Genomic DNA, 17,234 nt, shown 5'->3' on the forward strand with positions numbered 1-17,234 from the left:
CAAATCAGACCTGAAATCTGTTCGGCTGACTCTCGGGCCCCTTCTGACCACTCTGAGCAGCTGCCCCACAAATCCTGTTAATCATTATTCCAACAGAAGCATGTACACTGACTGCATCGTGTTGTGCATGTCTGTATCAGCACACGTGTGTGCATAAAGGTGTTTATGGACAGAAGTAGCAGAGAGATTGTTTGTGTGCCTAAGGACGAAAGGGGAACATCAAGTATTGTAGTGTTTCAGCACACTGTAGTTTGTGGATCTATATCTGTGTGATGTTTATGTGCAATGGCAAGTGCATATTATGGTCTATCATAGTAGTATGTTACCTCATTGTTTAGCTATTGTTTTCTAAATGTTTAGTTTAGAATTTTTTTGTGTTCTGGATGGGAATGCTTTTGTAGTGTTAACAATTTTAAGTTCCGATTTCTTGGTGAGACATTACTAATTGTCAAATTAAGTTTAAAGGAATAGTTAACCCAAAAATATAATTTCTGGCATCATTTACTCAGTCTCATATCATTCCAAACCCAACTTTTTTTCTTCTTCTGCAGAACATAAAAAGAAATATATTCATTGTATCTCTTTGGGTGAATTTAAAGGATTAGTTCTCTTTAAAATGAAAATTACCCCAAGATTTAAGGCCCCGATATACTTTAAACGAAATCGAAGAACGCGCTGATGTGACGTCATTTCGAACAAAATCATGTCGAAACAAAGTTTGTTTGGAGTTCATTTTGGAAGTTTGAAACAGCTTGCCAGAGTGAACTTTCTGGAAAAGTTCACTTTGGCTGGTAAACACCTTCGTACTACCATTGGTCCGTGGCCATTACGTAAGGTAGGTGTGCACTGAGGCTCCGCCTTCTTTCACTCGGAAAATCTTTTCCAGTTCATTTCTCCTCTCGAGTCCGTAGAAGTCAGAGTCCGTGAGTGAAAACATGAACACTGGAGAGCTGCTTTATAGTAGAAAACGAAGTTGTACTTCTGATGAAATGAGAGACTTACACTGCTTTCCGTGTTTAATACGGTAAAGCTGCTTGATTTTAAGCAATCTATTTTATAAATTGTTATAATATAAACGCGATGTGACTTTACTGTAGTGCCGAATTACAGAGCTTGTGCAAACAAACATATCCACGTTGCCATGATCAGATGCTTTTCTTATGCTTTATTAAAAAGATCCTTGCTAGTTTCTCAATTTTGTTGTTTATTTTGTTACTGAGAGGAAATCGTGCAACATTTTTACATATTCATCTAACCGTCACTCTCAGCAGTGTGGGCGGTGTCACATGTTTGATTACAGTATATCGCTGCTCACATATTTCGAACTTCATTTTACCCCTAAACGAAGAATGAAAAAGAACTTTGCTTGAAGTATATCGGGGCCTTTACACTGTCTTCGTAAGTTGAATACGGAAAACAGTCTGGCGGAAGCTAGATATTTTACTTTATAACTTGTTAAATATGGATATTTTCTTACACAAACATTTCACACTTGAGTCCAGTAAGTGGCGGAGATGTTCTTCTTCTGGTGTTTCTGTGCACCAGAATAAAAGATTCTTTTTACCACCATTTTTACTGTTAAAATTGCTTACATATTGGGCTGTTTTTCACCAAAACTAATCAGAGCAATTGGAAAATGTTCAGCGAGCCACATAGACTTTTTCTGAAATTCTTGGGTGGTTTATTAAGGGTTAAAGTGAGTCACAATGTACTATATTTGTACTGAATTCACCCAACCGGATATTCATTTTGTGTGTGTGTGTGTGTGTGTATTCCCCAGAAGTCATGCAGGTTTGAAATGACATGAGGTTGAGTAAAGTTTTACTGCTGATCTCTTTAGCCCCTTTTAGCCTGAAATTTTGTGGATCCTTTAATCCAACAAATTCATCTCCTCATACAAATTTTACCAAATGCCATTAGTTCCCACAAAAGTGTGTTTAATACTAAGGCTGAATTTGAGATACTGTTTCAACCATCATATCAGTGTGTGCATGTGAAGTGCTAACATGGGGGGTCCTGTACAAGCTTGTCTACTTTTAGCCAACTACGTCATTTATGATAGAGAGATGCACGGAAAACCGAGCCTGTCAGCTTAAAAATGAAGTAGACATTTAAAAAGGAAAACCCATGTGAGACACATACAGTACAGTATTCGCAACTTTTTTTTCAGCAGTTTCGTGTCCTTTCTGGCTTTAACTTGGACATGTGAGCTTCTCCTTTAAAGTGGTTCTCCTTATGTCAATCTTTCAGATCTGTTTTCATGATAACACAGTGTCATATATCTAACCTACATTTAGACCGAGATGAATAAGCCACCCCTTTTTCACATTAGCCATTAGCTACAACATGTACACAGGCCAACTGCATATGAATCAGCATCCGTCTAGTTCTTTTCACCATGTACTTCAAATCTCTTCCACACATGTGAATTACTGCATCATTTATTGTTGTAGCAGGCAATTTCTGCAACTTTAGGGTATTTAATGGGTTGTTAATGGGTGTTCAGACTGCAATAACAAAGTGAGTGCAATTTTCAGTGAGAGTCAGTGACCTCTGACCTCTAATGACCACTGGTGATGCAACAAAGTTGAGCTGAGCTTGGCAACCAATGGAAGTTCAGAAAATGATCTGCCACCCAATGCAGCACTTGCTATAGTAGCATATAGCAACCGACAGCTCCATGACCTGTAGTGATTAAATAACAGTGTGAATGCCCCTTCAGCCAAAGACATTACCAATTTCAATTTCTAAAGTAAGAGACCGATTTATATCTGTTAAAGCTAATTACTCTTATTTTCTGTGTTCATCCAACACAACCAGATTCAGTCTTCAGAGGGATTATTGTATGAACAGACACATGAGAGTTAAATTACAAACCAAAACGCAGCTGTAATCATTTATGAAAATACATTTTTTCCAGTTTCCTCTCATCATTTGTTATTTCCACACATGCACTTCCTGCACTTTGCAGTCCTCTGCTTTCCTGTTAGAAATTGTGTCTGGTCCAAGGTTGAAAAGCTACTGCTTTATCTGTATAGAAACGTCAAACAGTGCTTTAATTTCCAGTGGAAAAACAAGTTATATATTTGTACTGTACATGGAAATGAATCCTTTTCTCTAAGGCTTTGTTGTACATTAGGCTTAGAGCTGCCTTGAGGGCAACATACAGTTCAGAATTAGTTGTTGTGGTTACAATGCTAAATTGATACATTAAGAAGCATCTGTCATCAACTGACCAGAAAAAAGCCTTTCATAACCTCAGGCATATCAGAAATACACGGTCATGACCTATGTCCCAAAATATATTGATGTTGGAAACACAGATGCCAAAATGTGATAGCCGTCATCCGATTTGCTTAAACACAAAGGCTGTCTCATTTTGCATTGATGTCAAAGAACAAAGGTATCACCCAGAAGGCGGAAGAGATGGCAGATACTGAAAGCAGCGGTGCCATAGGCAAACACAGCGGGTTATTTGAGGTGAGGAAAAAGTGACACGTATGACCTGTTTAGTGGACTGTAGAGGTGTTCGACCTGTTAACACTACTGTGCATGTCACTGACCAATAAATGCACTCTGAATTCTGTCATATTTCAGTATGTATGTCTGTCAAACTCAAGCATGACTAAGTGGAGTTTGTAGAGTTTCACTTTTTGTCATTAAATACTTATTTCAAATTCATCCTTAGGGCTATAAATTAAGTTATTTCTGCTTTAAAAAAAAAAAAAAAAAAAAAAAAAGTGACTATTTCTTAGAATTGTGACTTTATATGTGACTACAATACATGTACTGTATATACACTAATGTTCAAAAGTTTTACTTTTATTCAGTACAAATGCATTAAATTGATCAAAAGTGACAGTAAAGTCTTTAATAATGTTACACATGATTTATATTTCAAATAAATGCAGTTCTTTTGGACTTTCTATTTATCAAAGGACCCTGTATCACATTTTCTCCAAAAAATATTAAGCAGCATAACTTTTTTAAATATTGATAATAATAAAAATTTTATTTGAGCACCAAATCAGCTTATTAGAATGATTTCTGAATAATCATGTGACACTGAAGACTGGATTTACCATCACAGGAGTAAATTACATTTTAAAATACATAAAAATAGAAAACAGTTCTTTTAAACTGTAATAATATTTCACAATTTTACAGTATTTTTTTTTTTTCAAAATAAATGCAGTCTTGGTGAGCATAAGATTTTTAAAAATATATATATAAACTGTATATATATATTCCACATCATTTAGATAACTATAATGTGACTACTTTAAAATTTATTTCATAATTACTTTTTTTTTTTTTTTTTTTTTTTTACTCTAAGATGGAAATAATTAATGTTTTTCCCTATCAATGAAATCATTAAGTATTCTGGGAATTTGTACTTACTGGCATCAGGTGCTGCAATTTTATATGTATTTATTTATTTTTTATTATTATTATTATTATTATTATTATTTTGTATACGACATTTCTGAAATACATTACTTGGACACAGTCACCTCTAATATCTAATAATAGATCACACTAAATTGTAATGTAGACACATGCATTTTCTGTAAAGCTTTGTACTGTGAAAAGCGCTATACAAATAAATGTGAATTTAATTAAATTAAATTTAATTGTATTTCCATGAGTTTCTCACTCACATACTGATGCACGTTACAAATACACAATACACAAATAGCTGTCATATAGACCCATAAGTCATGTTAAAATCTCTGCAGTAGATCGGTGCAGTTTCCATCAGTATTATGATTACCAAGTCACAGAAAAGTTATAACAACTAATTGTTTCATTATGGTCTAGCACAGTGTTTCTCAAACCTGTCCACCCACCACTACTGGGACCCCCCTTTAATAGTCTAGTAAGTTCAATATAAGCCTGTAAATGATGAGTTGTGCAGGACTGACACTGAGTATCATTAAACATGATGACATGCCAAGACACTGATGGCTTTTGAATAATAAGCATCTGCTGAGCTGTCTGAAAAAGAATCACTGCACAAACCATATGGAAATCACAGCCAAGCTACAGACTGTGGTTTGCATGGGAGTTTGAAAATGTGATGAGGAAATGTGTGATGGGAAAACTGTAGATAGACAAACTGCCTCAACCATCTCACATACTTTACTGAGCTCTTGTAGGTTTGCAGAGAAAGTAAATCTCAAACATTAAAAATCTTGATGGTATGGCAGTACCTTCTGTATGTTTACAGTAAATGTTTGCAAATAATCTGATTATTGGCAATAATCAGAAGAATAAGAAATGACTCTCATTAAGATTTTACATGACATGAGCAAACCTCTTTAATCCTGTTTACATGCCATAATTTTGATTATTCACTAAGAAATGTGGTTGTTTTATTGGCATTTTACTACTACTGTGATACATTTCACCACATCCCACAACACAAATGTTAAACTGAAATGCAACAGACCTATTTGTTGCTGTTGCTCTTCTTTGACTCTTACAAATGCAAACTGTTTGCCAGTTCTAGGGCCTCTCTAATTTTGTCATTTAAAAAAAAATGCTTAAAAAGGTCTCTATTCTAGAGTTTTTGATCATCAATAATACTCATGATTTCCATGGCCAGTAAAAATGTAAGCATAAACTCTATTTCCTGAGCTGTGCATGAATGTAACTCATTTTCCCTCTGCAGCACTAGCATGTGCACTTCAGTCAATGGAAGAGTGGAGGAAATGTAGTAAAGTTGTATATATGCCTACATACTACAATTATGGTTACTATAATTATGAGTATAATCACATTAACATAATTTCAGGACTGCCTTAATCACATTAAAAGTGTGAATGTAAACAAAGCCATGTCAAAATGAACCCTCTTCCACCAAAACTGAGCTGTGCCAGATCTCAGCAGGGGGATCTGCAAACATTCACACTGAGAACATTTTTAACATCCAAAATTAATGAAATGATGTAACAGTAAAAAGTTAGTAAAATATATAACAAATAAAACAAATAATCAATTTGCACATATATATGTAGGTATGCCTGAGGTCCCAAACCCTACAGCTAAAACAACACAGTGAAACTGGTCTATCCCTGGTGCCAAATGTAATTACAAATTCTCATAATGAAGGAACAAATATTTTAGTGCTCAGACTGAACAGCTGTAGAGCTCCTAATAAAAGTCTGTTGAGTATTAGCTAGTACCATATGGCCACTTCACACTATTCCCACAGAAACAAGTGTTTATGCCGCTATTAGTTATTATTTGAAGTTGAACAGCCCAGGTTGTTAAGTGTTGACTGCAATATTTTACCTTTTGCAAAATTTGCCGTTTTCTTTTGTACCAGAGAGAGAGCGCTCCAGAACTTTCCACACTTCAAAAAAGTGGGAAGGGAGGGGGGAAAAAAAAGGTCTCTCTACTTCCACTTTCACTCGTACATATTTAAGTATCAGTCTGCTGGCTGTCTTTTGCTCCGTTTCAAAACCATCTGAAATGCCTACAGAGGCTGAATTTTAAGTCATCATAAAACTGCACTCTAAACAGGAAGGTTATTCCAAAAGGTAGTTAACTTAATTATGCTGCCTCCTAAAATACCTTGTTTTGGCCAAATTCTAAAGGCGTGGTCACATTTATCATTGTTTACCGTGAAATCCAGTCATTTCAATAGAAATCCATGTGATCTGCAATTTCATGTGAAGACGAAAGATTTCCCCACGCAGATTTCGAAATAGGCTGACACCTCCATGTAGACCAACAGAAAACTGCTTGGTTTGAAAGTGACCCTATACATCACTACCACTACTGACACATTGTGACAATTAACTTTTTTCAGTCACAAAATTTCAGGGTTTTTTTTTTTACAGATTGTTTTGCTAATGTAATCACGCTTTTAGCAAGCATCACATTTATACTTTGTGCAGAAGATGAATAGTGAATGAATTGTTAAAAATACTTAAGATTGATTATTTTGGCCAATATTTGTGTTTTCTGAGTATCTGGATGCTTATTAGAGTAGTGTTTCCCAACCCTGTTTGTGGAGGCACATCAATAGTACACATTTGCAAACACTTCCTAAAAACAATAATAATAAAAAAAAAAACCCCAAAACAACCAGATTTAACTCTTCAGCTCAGCATTAAAGACTCCCAAGAACTGAAATGGATAGGTGAATAGGGCTGGGAAAACTCGTGCTGTTAGCTTAGCAAAATGCTAATGACAAATTACACTGAAATTAACTGCCTGTCGAGTCTCCCTTGTGTGAAATGCTGTTTGTGTTAAATTGCTGCCTATGTAAAGCATTCAAAATCATTCTCTTATGAGCTTCCATAACAGTTAGGAGAATACTGCCTTAGAAGGCAGCTGCCTATTTAGGCAGCAGACAGCGAGGCTAGGTTTTAAAACAGACCTGTCTCTGTCTATTCCCTCACTGCGTCTATCGTTTTATCTGTTTCCAATCTTACTGCTCACCCTCCTTCTTCCCCTAGCTCACTCTTCACAATCTATCTCTGTCTCCTCCCTCCTCCCCCCTCCCTCTCTTTCTCTCTCTCTCTCTCTCTCTCTCTCTCTCTGTCTCAGATGGTAACTAGGCTGAGGTCAGGTAAGGTAATGGAGCGCACACTCTTACACAGCACTACCTCTGCTGTGGTGTTGGGAAAGCGGCTGCACTTCTGAATGCCCTTGAGGTGTGACCTCATTCAGGGCTCTAAGGAACAATCATGACATGAGAAAATGCTTGATATAAACACACACACGTTTTTCACACACTTAATAACATCTATTGCTATTGTTAACTAATAAATTACTAACTTAGTTTAATAGTAAATGCTACAGCACAATGTACATTCAGCCGGTCATTATCTCAGAATAAACCCTGACAGGGTGATCAAGCCACGACATGAAGAGTAGGGCTCTTGTATCACCCTGAAAGGTTTATTTTGCAATAATGACTGTACATGTTCATGCTGATTAACAAATAATAAATAAATGGACGTGAAATGTGTCTTACAAGAAACATGAAACTATGTCATTATACAAAAATAGGTAACATTTTATTTTAGGGTCTTTTAACTACTTGCTTATTAGCATGTAGAATACTGTCTGTTTACTTATTAAGCACATATTAATGCTTTATTCTGCATGACCATATTCTACATCCCTTAATCCTACCCAATACCTAAGCTTAACAACTACATTACTAACTATTAATAATCAGTAAATTAGGAGTTTTTTGAGGGAAAAGTCATAGTTAATAGTGAATGTGTTCCCTATGCTAAAGTGTTACCCAAAAATATTCTCATTTATTCATTCTCATGTCATTCCAAACCCATAAAGCTTTTGTTCATCTTCAGAACCCAAGATATTTTTAATGAAACCTGAGAGATTTCTGGCCCTCCATTAAAAGTCCAACCTTTGACACGTAAAGAAGTTCAGAAAGACATTTTAAAAGTAATCCATATGAATCATGCGGGTTGATCCAAGTCTTTTGAAGAGACATGACTGCTTTATGTGATGAACAGATTTAGTTTTTAGTCACATATATAAATATTAGTCAACACACATACACAGAGCACATCAAATATGGTAAGCAGATGATCAACCGTACTTGCTTGATGTGCGAGAACAAACCTCATTGGTTACTGCTGAATTTAACTGCTTGATTCATATTACTTTTGCAATGTCTTTATGAACTTTTTGAAGTGTCTCTGTTTTGGTTTGCATAACCATTCAATGGATGGACTGAAATCTCTCAGGTTTCAGTTTTCAAGTTTTGAGAAGGCTTTTATTATTTGAATAGACTCTAAAGATCTCTCTTGTTTTTCCCCCATCTCTCGCTTTTTCTGTTTAGCTGTTATAATATATGCTCAGTGGAGTTTGGATGTGTCTGTTGGCTTAATCGGCAATTTGCACCTTTCTGAAGAGGCTATGATAGCGATGTGTTTGTGGAGCTATTACGCTGAAACGTCCACTGAAAGTCACTGAAAGATTCCTGAAAGCATTAACAATACTTCACTCCCCTTATCAGATGTGAATTATCCAATAGGACACTGCTACCCAAATTTATAGGGGTAAAAATCCAGGCCTTGGGTCTACTTTACCAAGTATTATGTAGCAGTGCATGGTCAATATTAGTTTATCTCTATATGGGATTTTTTTTTTAATTCTCAGATATCCTTATTTTCATTTAATGACCTAAAGAGTTGTATAGTACACATGTACAGTATAATCTGTAATTGCATGCATCTCTTAAAGATCTTATATATTTGAATCAAAACACATATCTCACCACCCAGAATGATTGCGATCTCTAGAGCTCTGTGAAATATTATGCATAAACCAGCCAGGAATTCATACTGCTTTAAACTGGCCTTTTCAGCAAGGATTCATCCTGTTAATATGACATAAAGACATTTCTCAACAGTAAGTGAAAAAACAGATGAGAGTCTTACCTTCTACTGCTCTCTTGAAGAAAACTTTGCAGCTTCCACATGTAACAACCCCATAGTGACATCCTGACGCCTCGTCTCCACACACCAGACACACTTTGGCTGTCGAAGACGTGTGTCTCAAAGACGCACTGAAATAAGAGCAAATAAAATTGTACCTGTAAATTGTACTTGAGACATCAAGTGACAAACCACACTAATGATGAAAAACAGTAGTTCTGATGTATGTGTTGTAACGGCAGTTCATAGGTAACTGTAGAAATTACCAAAACAACTTAAAGCATTTGATATTTGAAAATTGATGGAAAATCAGATACAAGGTAAATGGAAGTAAATCAACACACCTTTAAACAATGTCCAAATATTAAAAAAAAAAAAAAAAAAAAAAACTTTTATACCATTTTCAAGTAAAGTTTCAATTTAATAACTCTAAAAAGTATTGTGATAAATATATGATAACATTTTTTCTTTGACATTGAATACATGTGACTGAGGGTACACATCTTAATAATTATTTTCAATTATTAAAAATATTGGTATTTTTTCTGCATGTTGGTTGCACATGTTCTGATTTGGAAGACGGAAGTTGTTAAATTATTATTATTAGTAGTAGTAGTAGTTGCAGCAGCAGTAGTAGTAGCAATAAACAATAAATTATTATTAATCAATTATTGCATAATTATAATTAAAACATTAAATTAATAAATTAATAGATCCAGGAAAAAATAATTACCGCCATTTCATTAACCTGCCTACAATTTCAACAAAATAACCCATAAATAACATTCCAGGTCTGAGCTAAGTTTGTCCTGCTCTGCAGGGCCATTTGAGCCCAACAATTTTAGCACTGCAGAAATCACGTAATTCCCACATTGTTACTGGGCACCCAAAGGGCACGGCATATGTCACTGACTCATAACGTATGCCTCACAATTTTGCTCCAGATCATAAGAATGGTCTATTCAGGAAGACCGGCTGTACAACATCTACACAAATACGCCCATATATAATATGCCACTTTCAAAGTAATCAAATTACACCTATCTATTAGAGACTTAAAGGTTTAGATCACCCAAAAATTAAAATTTCTGTCATTAATTACTCACCCTCATGTCGTTCCACACCTGTAAGACCTTCGAGAATACTTTTTGTGCACCAAAAAAACAAAATAACGACTTTATTCAACAATATCTAGTGATGGGCGATTTTAAAACACTGCTTCATGAAGCTTAGAAGCTTTGAATCTTTTGTTTCGAATCAGTGGTTCGGAGAGCGTATCAAACTGCCAAAGCCACATGAACCATTGAAATTTCGAAACGTTTATGATGTAACGAAGTCTCGTTTACTGAAATCACGTGACTTTGGCGCTCCGAACCACTGATTCAAAACAAAAGATTTGTAAAGCTTCGAAGCTTCATGAAGCAGTGTTTTGAAATCGCCCATCAGGCCTCACAGAGTCATCGGATTTGATCAAAAATATCTTAATTTATGTTCCGAAGATCAACAAAGGTCTTACGGGAGTGGAACGACATGAGGGTGAGTAATTAATGACAGAATTTTCATTTTTGGGTGAACTAACCCTTTAAAATACAAAGCGCACACAGAAATAAATACTGAACCACATTAAAAGGCAAAAAATAGGAGAATGTTGGAAACTAAAAAAGAGAGAGAGATTTTTATATCCTGTGCCCTCCAAAATGAAATTGAAACATTGAAAATGAAGCACATACTCCAAATAGTCTGGCTGACTTGGCAGAAATCTGATTAAATTGCCCAGTGAAACCTGACATAGCCTGAGTGGGCAGAGCCTCTTATAAGGATGCCCTGCGGACCAGGTGAAAGTCACCCTTTGAAAGACGCCAATGGCGTGCACGAAAAGCTCCACATAGCAGAGCTCATTTAAAATGAACAGTAAGACTCTAACAATACTTTAACAACAAGATAGGCTTAGCACGTACCTCCCCTGCCCTAACTTTGATAATGAGCGTGCTCTCGTTTTAATAGGTAGTGCACGGTAATTGTCTGGTTAGCATTCTGACAACATCCTTGAGTCTTAACAAGCTTCTGGGTCTCAGAGGCACGTTCCCTCTCAAGGCCTGGTGCGGGTAGTAACTTCACAGCATCTTTCTGACACAGTCGAGAGAGCTGATCTAATTCTCCCTCGTCCGTCTAAACACACATTCAATTTGTTAGCCGGTTAGCAGGGGTCTCTTGCGAGGGAGTCGATTGGCAGGCCCTGGTGAGCTAATCGCCCCGACAGCGCCGCAACGCTCGCTGTGCATGATGTGGAGAGGTCTGGCTGTATTAAACTGTTCAGCGAGCCCCTCTGTTTCTCTTGTTCTGCACCAAGCGTTCTTTGCCATGGAGTAAAAAAGAGAAAAAGACAAAGCAAAGGGCTGACAAGGTGACTGCTTTTGCTGGAAGTAGGTCAGTGTTCATTGTTATGAAACAGATCGCCCTTATGACCGGCATACTGCGAGAGTACTGCGAGAGTGCTGCTGTTGTGTTTTGTGCATAAAAGAAAAACACCAATTAATGATGACAAGTACTTTAGCTGGTGGATATTCCATTGGTATAAATAATGAAGTGAACGGCTAACCTGCCTCCCCTCTCTTAGAAGAAGTTAGAAGTTTGATTCTAAACTTCACTTCCGTTTTCGCCATCTACTCAAGTGTGACTGTGTGTTATTGAAGTAACACTTGTCTCTGTGGTCAGTGAGTGAGTTTACATGTACAACAAACACTGATAACTATCAAAAACCAGCTCATTATAAAAAAAAACTGACAACGCAAGAAATCAGTGTTTACGTTAGTTGAATTCTTTGACGTTTCTATTCTATTGACATCAAAACATGAACATATTGTCCTTTCCTTGATAAAAGAATACAATGTCTTACATGTTGTGTAAGATGGTGCATGTAAACATCCTCAGCAATGCTTGATGTGATTCTCTGGAAACAGACAGGTCATAAAGAAGGTAATAAGAAAAAGGTGTGGGGTGAAGTGAGGACAGTTGTAACTATCTACAGGTGTTCACATTTCTCATCTATTTTGTAGACTCACCATGCATTGAGATCAAATGGCAATTTTTCTAGCTTAAGGTTTGATGTTTTTTTTTGTTTGTTTGTTAGAAAAAACAAGCTCAAAGCAGTGGATATGCCTTTTCATCTTCAGATTTCATAAAAACCATTCAAAGATACGGATGTATCAAGTGGTTTACTCAAAATACTCCAGGATGCAGAAGCCCTGTTTTGATCATTGATATGACAATTGGGTCATTCCTGTTATGTAATACCTTTTGAACACCATAACTTGAATATATATATATATATATATATATATAAAAATGAATATGGCCATGTTTTGTAATTTAGGAAATAATTTATATAAAAGGACATATTAGACTTTGCTTTGATCAAGATGAGGCACTTTATTAAATACCATTATTTACACAAATGGGAAATAAACAGGATAGAACAGCTAAAGTTAGCCATTGCACAATTAGGGCTTTTCACACTGCGCTTAACCCCGGGTTATAGTCGTTCTAAACACCGTTTTTAACCCCGGGTAAAAGAAACGTTTCACACTTGTAATTTAGATGTGGGGTTAGCACACTTTTTACCCAGGGTTATGAAACCCTGCTCTGGAGCAGGGTTAGCACCGCTTTTGTGGTGTTAACCCCGCATTGCGGTGCCAAACTTGTATAGTGTGAAATGATGCGGTGTTAGAATGTTACAACTAGATGCTTAGCAACCAACAACCAATCGCGTGCCTTATATTCACGCGCTTTGGGCAGTCATGGAAACACCGCGCAATGTATAGAAACAGTATGTGTATGATAGGAAAAACATCAAACGGCAATGGAAATCGCGACAATTGGAGTGAAGAAGAGACCGTTTCATTCTTACCTTTATAGTTCGAAAAGTTCACTCAGAAAAAAAAACTTGATATTACAGTCAGCAATGAGGACGCACAATGCTAGAGCCTTTATGTAAACAGGTCACGTGCTGCGTTTGCCCAGTCAGTAACACTGACACCACAAATATGCAAATAAGGACTTTAACCCAGGGTTTAGGAATGTGCCAGTTTATGAATACCCAGGATTAACTGTTAACCAGTGTGAAACGAGAATAAAGATAATCCAGGATTCCATTTACCCGGGGTTTAAAATGACCCAGGGTTAACTATTTCAAGTGTGAATAGCCCTTAAAGAGGGTTTGAGAGTTAGCTTACATGAAGATGTCAATTTAAAGTTAATTTCACCATGTCTTGAAATTACCATAATTTCTACAATTTTATCAAACAGGATGGAATGATTTGGAAAAAAAAAAAAAAAAAAAAAAAACTAATACCACAAAACATCACAGAATTGAATAAGTACTTACTAATGTTTGTGTTCCTATCAAAAATGATGCCAGGATGATAGTATCATTCAGTGAGTGAATTTACATGTACAACAAACGCTGATGACTATCAAAAACCAGCTCATTATGAAAACCTGACAATGCAAGAAAAATGTGTTTACGTTAGATGTTGAATTCTTTGACATTTTCTCTGGTTTTGACATCAAAACATAAACATATTGGCCTTTTCTTGATAAAAGAATACAGTGTCTTATCTGTTGTGTGAGATGGTGCATGTAAACATGGACGGCAATGCTTGAAGTGATTCTCTGGAAGCAGACAGGTCATGAGGAAGGTAATAAGAAAAAGGTGTGGGGTGAAGTGAGGACAGTTATAACTATCTAAAGGTGTTTGCGTTTCTCATCCATTTTATGTACAATTGCAGTCTAACTAGAATGGACTCACCATGCATTGAGATCAAATGGCAATTTTTCTATCTTTAGGTTTGATGGTTTTTTGTTTTGTTTTGTTTTTTCAATAAAAACAGGCACAAAGCAGTAGATATGCCATTTCATCTTCGGATTTCACAAAAATCACTCAAAGATACCTCTAAGCAAGTGGTTTGCTCAAAATACTCAAGGATGCAGAAGCCTGATGTTTTGATCATTAATATGACAATTAGGTCATTCCTGTTATGCAATACATTTTGAACACTTGAATATTAAAAACATGAATATGACTATGTTTTGTAATTTAAGAAAGAATTTATATAAAAGTTTATATTTGCCACAGCTGGGTTGCAAAAATGAGGAGAAATGGATTAACAGAACTAAAAAAAAAAAAAAAAAAAACACTCAGGAGCAACCGAGCACAACATAACAATAACGGACAACTGAACTGAATACAACACAGAGCTTACCCTAGTGAAAAATAAATATACTAAAATGAATTTGAAATGCATTTATTTCATGCTAAGTATACTACTAATATTTTTTGTACGTAATAAAAAATCCTGCAAATGTACTTTAGGTATACTAAACTGATGTACTTAAATTGGACTAATTTTGTACATAATGCACTTCTATTGTGCGGAAGTGGTGCTGAGGTCCACTTTAGCACAATCAAATATACTTAATTGTATATTTAATTGTGCTAAAGTGGAACTATTGCAAGTATACTTTAGGTACACTTTAAATATATCGCATTTAAATAAAGTTCATACAATCCTTATCAGTATTGACATTAAAACACTTTTTAGACTTAATATTAAGAAATGTGCATTATGCACAAGTAGTACTCCAAATAAAGTTTAATTATAATTTTTATATTAGTAAGTCACAAGCGATATATGTAAGCAATAAGGTACGAGAGGCTGTGTTGTATCGTGAATAAGTCACGGATGAAGGGCGTTGTTAGGCACGACACGAAGCGGAGTGCCTGCAACCCCTTCAGCCGTGACTTATTCACGATACAGCACTAGCCTCGAGTACTATATTGCTTTTATAAAACGGTTACCACACAATACAAATATTAAAGCCAAAAATATGTATCAATGCAACTTTCATGAAGTGAACTTTTACTAAAGCATTCCTTCCGCCGGAAAAATAGTCCCTGACTGTGAACAGCAACAGAAGTTACATTATTAGATGGCGGCAAAGACTGTCTTTATGAGTGTGTCAGTCAGTAGCGAAGACTTTTATATTGAAAAGACTGAATTGTTGTGAACACGGAACAAGACGCAACTGACAAATGCTTTGACAAGCGCTGTCAGTTACAGGAAAACCCCTTAACTGTTAAAAGCACAAGATAATACATTAGACATTTAAACAGATTTTTTATTATGAACATAGGACTGACCTGAAGGAAAATGCTAAATCTGAATGCAGGTAATAAACTTGCTCACTCGATCTCTTTCTAACAATACTCTTCTACATAATACAGTAAGCTTCAATGAACAATATCAATTGAGAACAAACAGTTTACGTTGTTAAGAGTGGTTGCTAAGGGTGTTGTGTAGTGATACAATCGTTTTATCGTGAATAAACACAGCCATTGACCAATCAGAATCAAGGACAGGAACTAACTGTTTTATAACAGTAAATATGTTAATATATTTGAACTACTGTATACTTAGTATGAAACAAATGTATTTTAAATATATTACTTTTTTAGGGTAAATAGACCAAACTGATCAATTAATGTAATTAACATCAAGTGTGACACATAATAAAGCAAGGGAAACAGAAACACAGAAACTGAAATAAATGTGTCCCAAACCCACCCACAAACAGAAACAAAACCAGAAAATCCCTAACAATATGAGACTTTGCTTTGGTCAAAATGAGGCACTTTATTAAATACTATTATTTACACAAATGGAAAATGAACAGGACAGAAGAGCTAAAGTTAGCCATTGGTAAAAGAGGGTTTGAGAGTTAACCTATACATGAGGATTTAACCATATTTTGAAATTATTAGCTCGAAGAATTATACTTGGAATATTTCTTCGAGTTAATGCGAAGTCCCAGGAGACATGACAAAACTAGCAAAATCCACTTAAAACAAAGTTTTAGGTTATGTTCATTTAATTGTGATATAATGATAAGAGATTAATCTAAAACTGTCTATCTTTTAAATTTGTAAAAGTCATATTCAATCCATTACATTTGGAGATATATGGTCGGTAAAAATTAAACTGCACAGTAGGAATGACCCAATTGCATTTGTTCAGCAGAAACTGTAGTTTATGTAAATGTCAGTGCAAGAGACATACTACGGTATGCTTAATAACCAAGTTTCATGGACATAAACAGGAAGCAATTTTTTTTACGATGCTACACCCTTTATAGGTAATTACGTATTGTTCCCTGTGCAATTATACAATCTAAATTCTTTCAAAGGAAGTAATTTTCAACTGAAATGGTAGTGATCACTTACCGGTGTATGGAAATTAGCATATAATAACTCAACATGTTCAGGCCCAACTTGAAAACTACGGGAGTAGAATGGAGTGCAGTTTGGGCATTTGCTATATTATTTGGATTCTGAATATTTATTGCTGCTTACGTGCTGCTGCATCAGCTGAGATCTGCAGAAAGATACTGGCAGGGTTGAGAAAGAAGACTGACAGATGGATCAGGAATGCAAAAATAACAAACCATATAACTGCTCGAATGCACTGCGCTGGAGCTGTCACGGATCAATCTCAACAGAGCGCTAAAGCAGCAGTCTTTCTCCTGGCTCTATGCAGAGCAACGGGCAGAAATAGAACATGCAGCGATAGTTACGCCGAATTTAAACCATTAGAGATGTTCTCTTCAGTTAAGGTGGATGTAAAGTTATCAGACTTCACAGCACACAGACGTACAGATGCTAACCAAAGCCAGGAAGTGAAAGCCTCTTTGCAAGCCAGAGAAAATGAGTCCTGCTCAGCTTCAAGAGGATCACTATTCATTGTGCAAACA

General features: G+C 35.9%; 1 protein-coding gene across 1 annotated transcript in view; it reads right to left on the reverse strand.

The window, feature by feature from the left end:
• nr3c2 (nuclear receptor subfamily 3, group C, member 2) overlaps positions 1-17,234 on the reverse strand; it is an 86,107-nt gene that overhangs the window by 21,455 nt on the left and 47,418 nt on the right. The window contains exon 3 of the mRNA XM_051897936.1: positions 9,432-9,559. Coding sequence (XP_051753896.1) covers positions 9,432-9,559 — 128 coding nt within the window. The remainder of the gene's footprint in view (positions 1-9,431; positions 9,560-17,234) is intronic.

Source organism: Ctenopharyngodon idella, chromosome 1 (assembly GCF_019924925.1).
Source record: "Ctenopharyngodon idella isolate HZGC_01 chromosome 1, HZGC01, whole genome shotgun sequence".
Taxonomy (NCBI): Eukaryota; Metazoa; Chordata; class Actinopteri; order Cypriniformes; family Xenocyprididae; genus Ctenopharyngodon; species Ctenopharyngodon idella.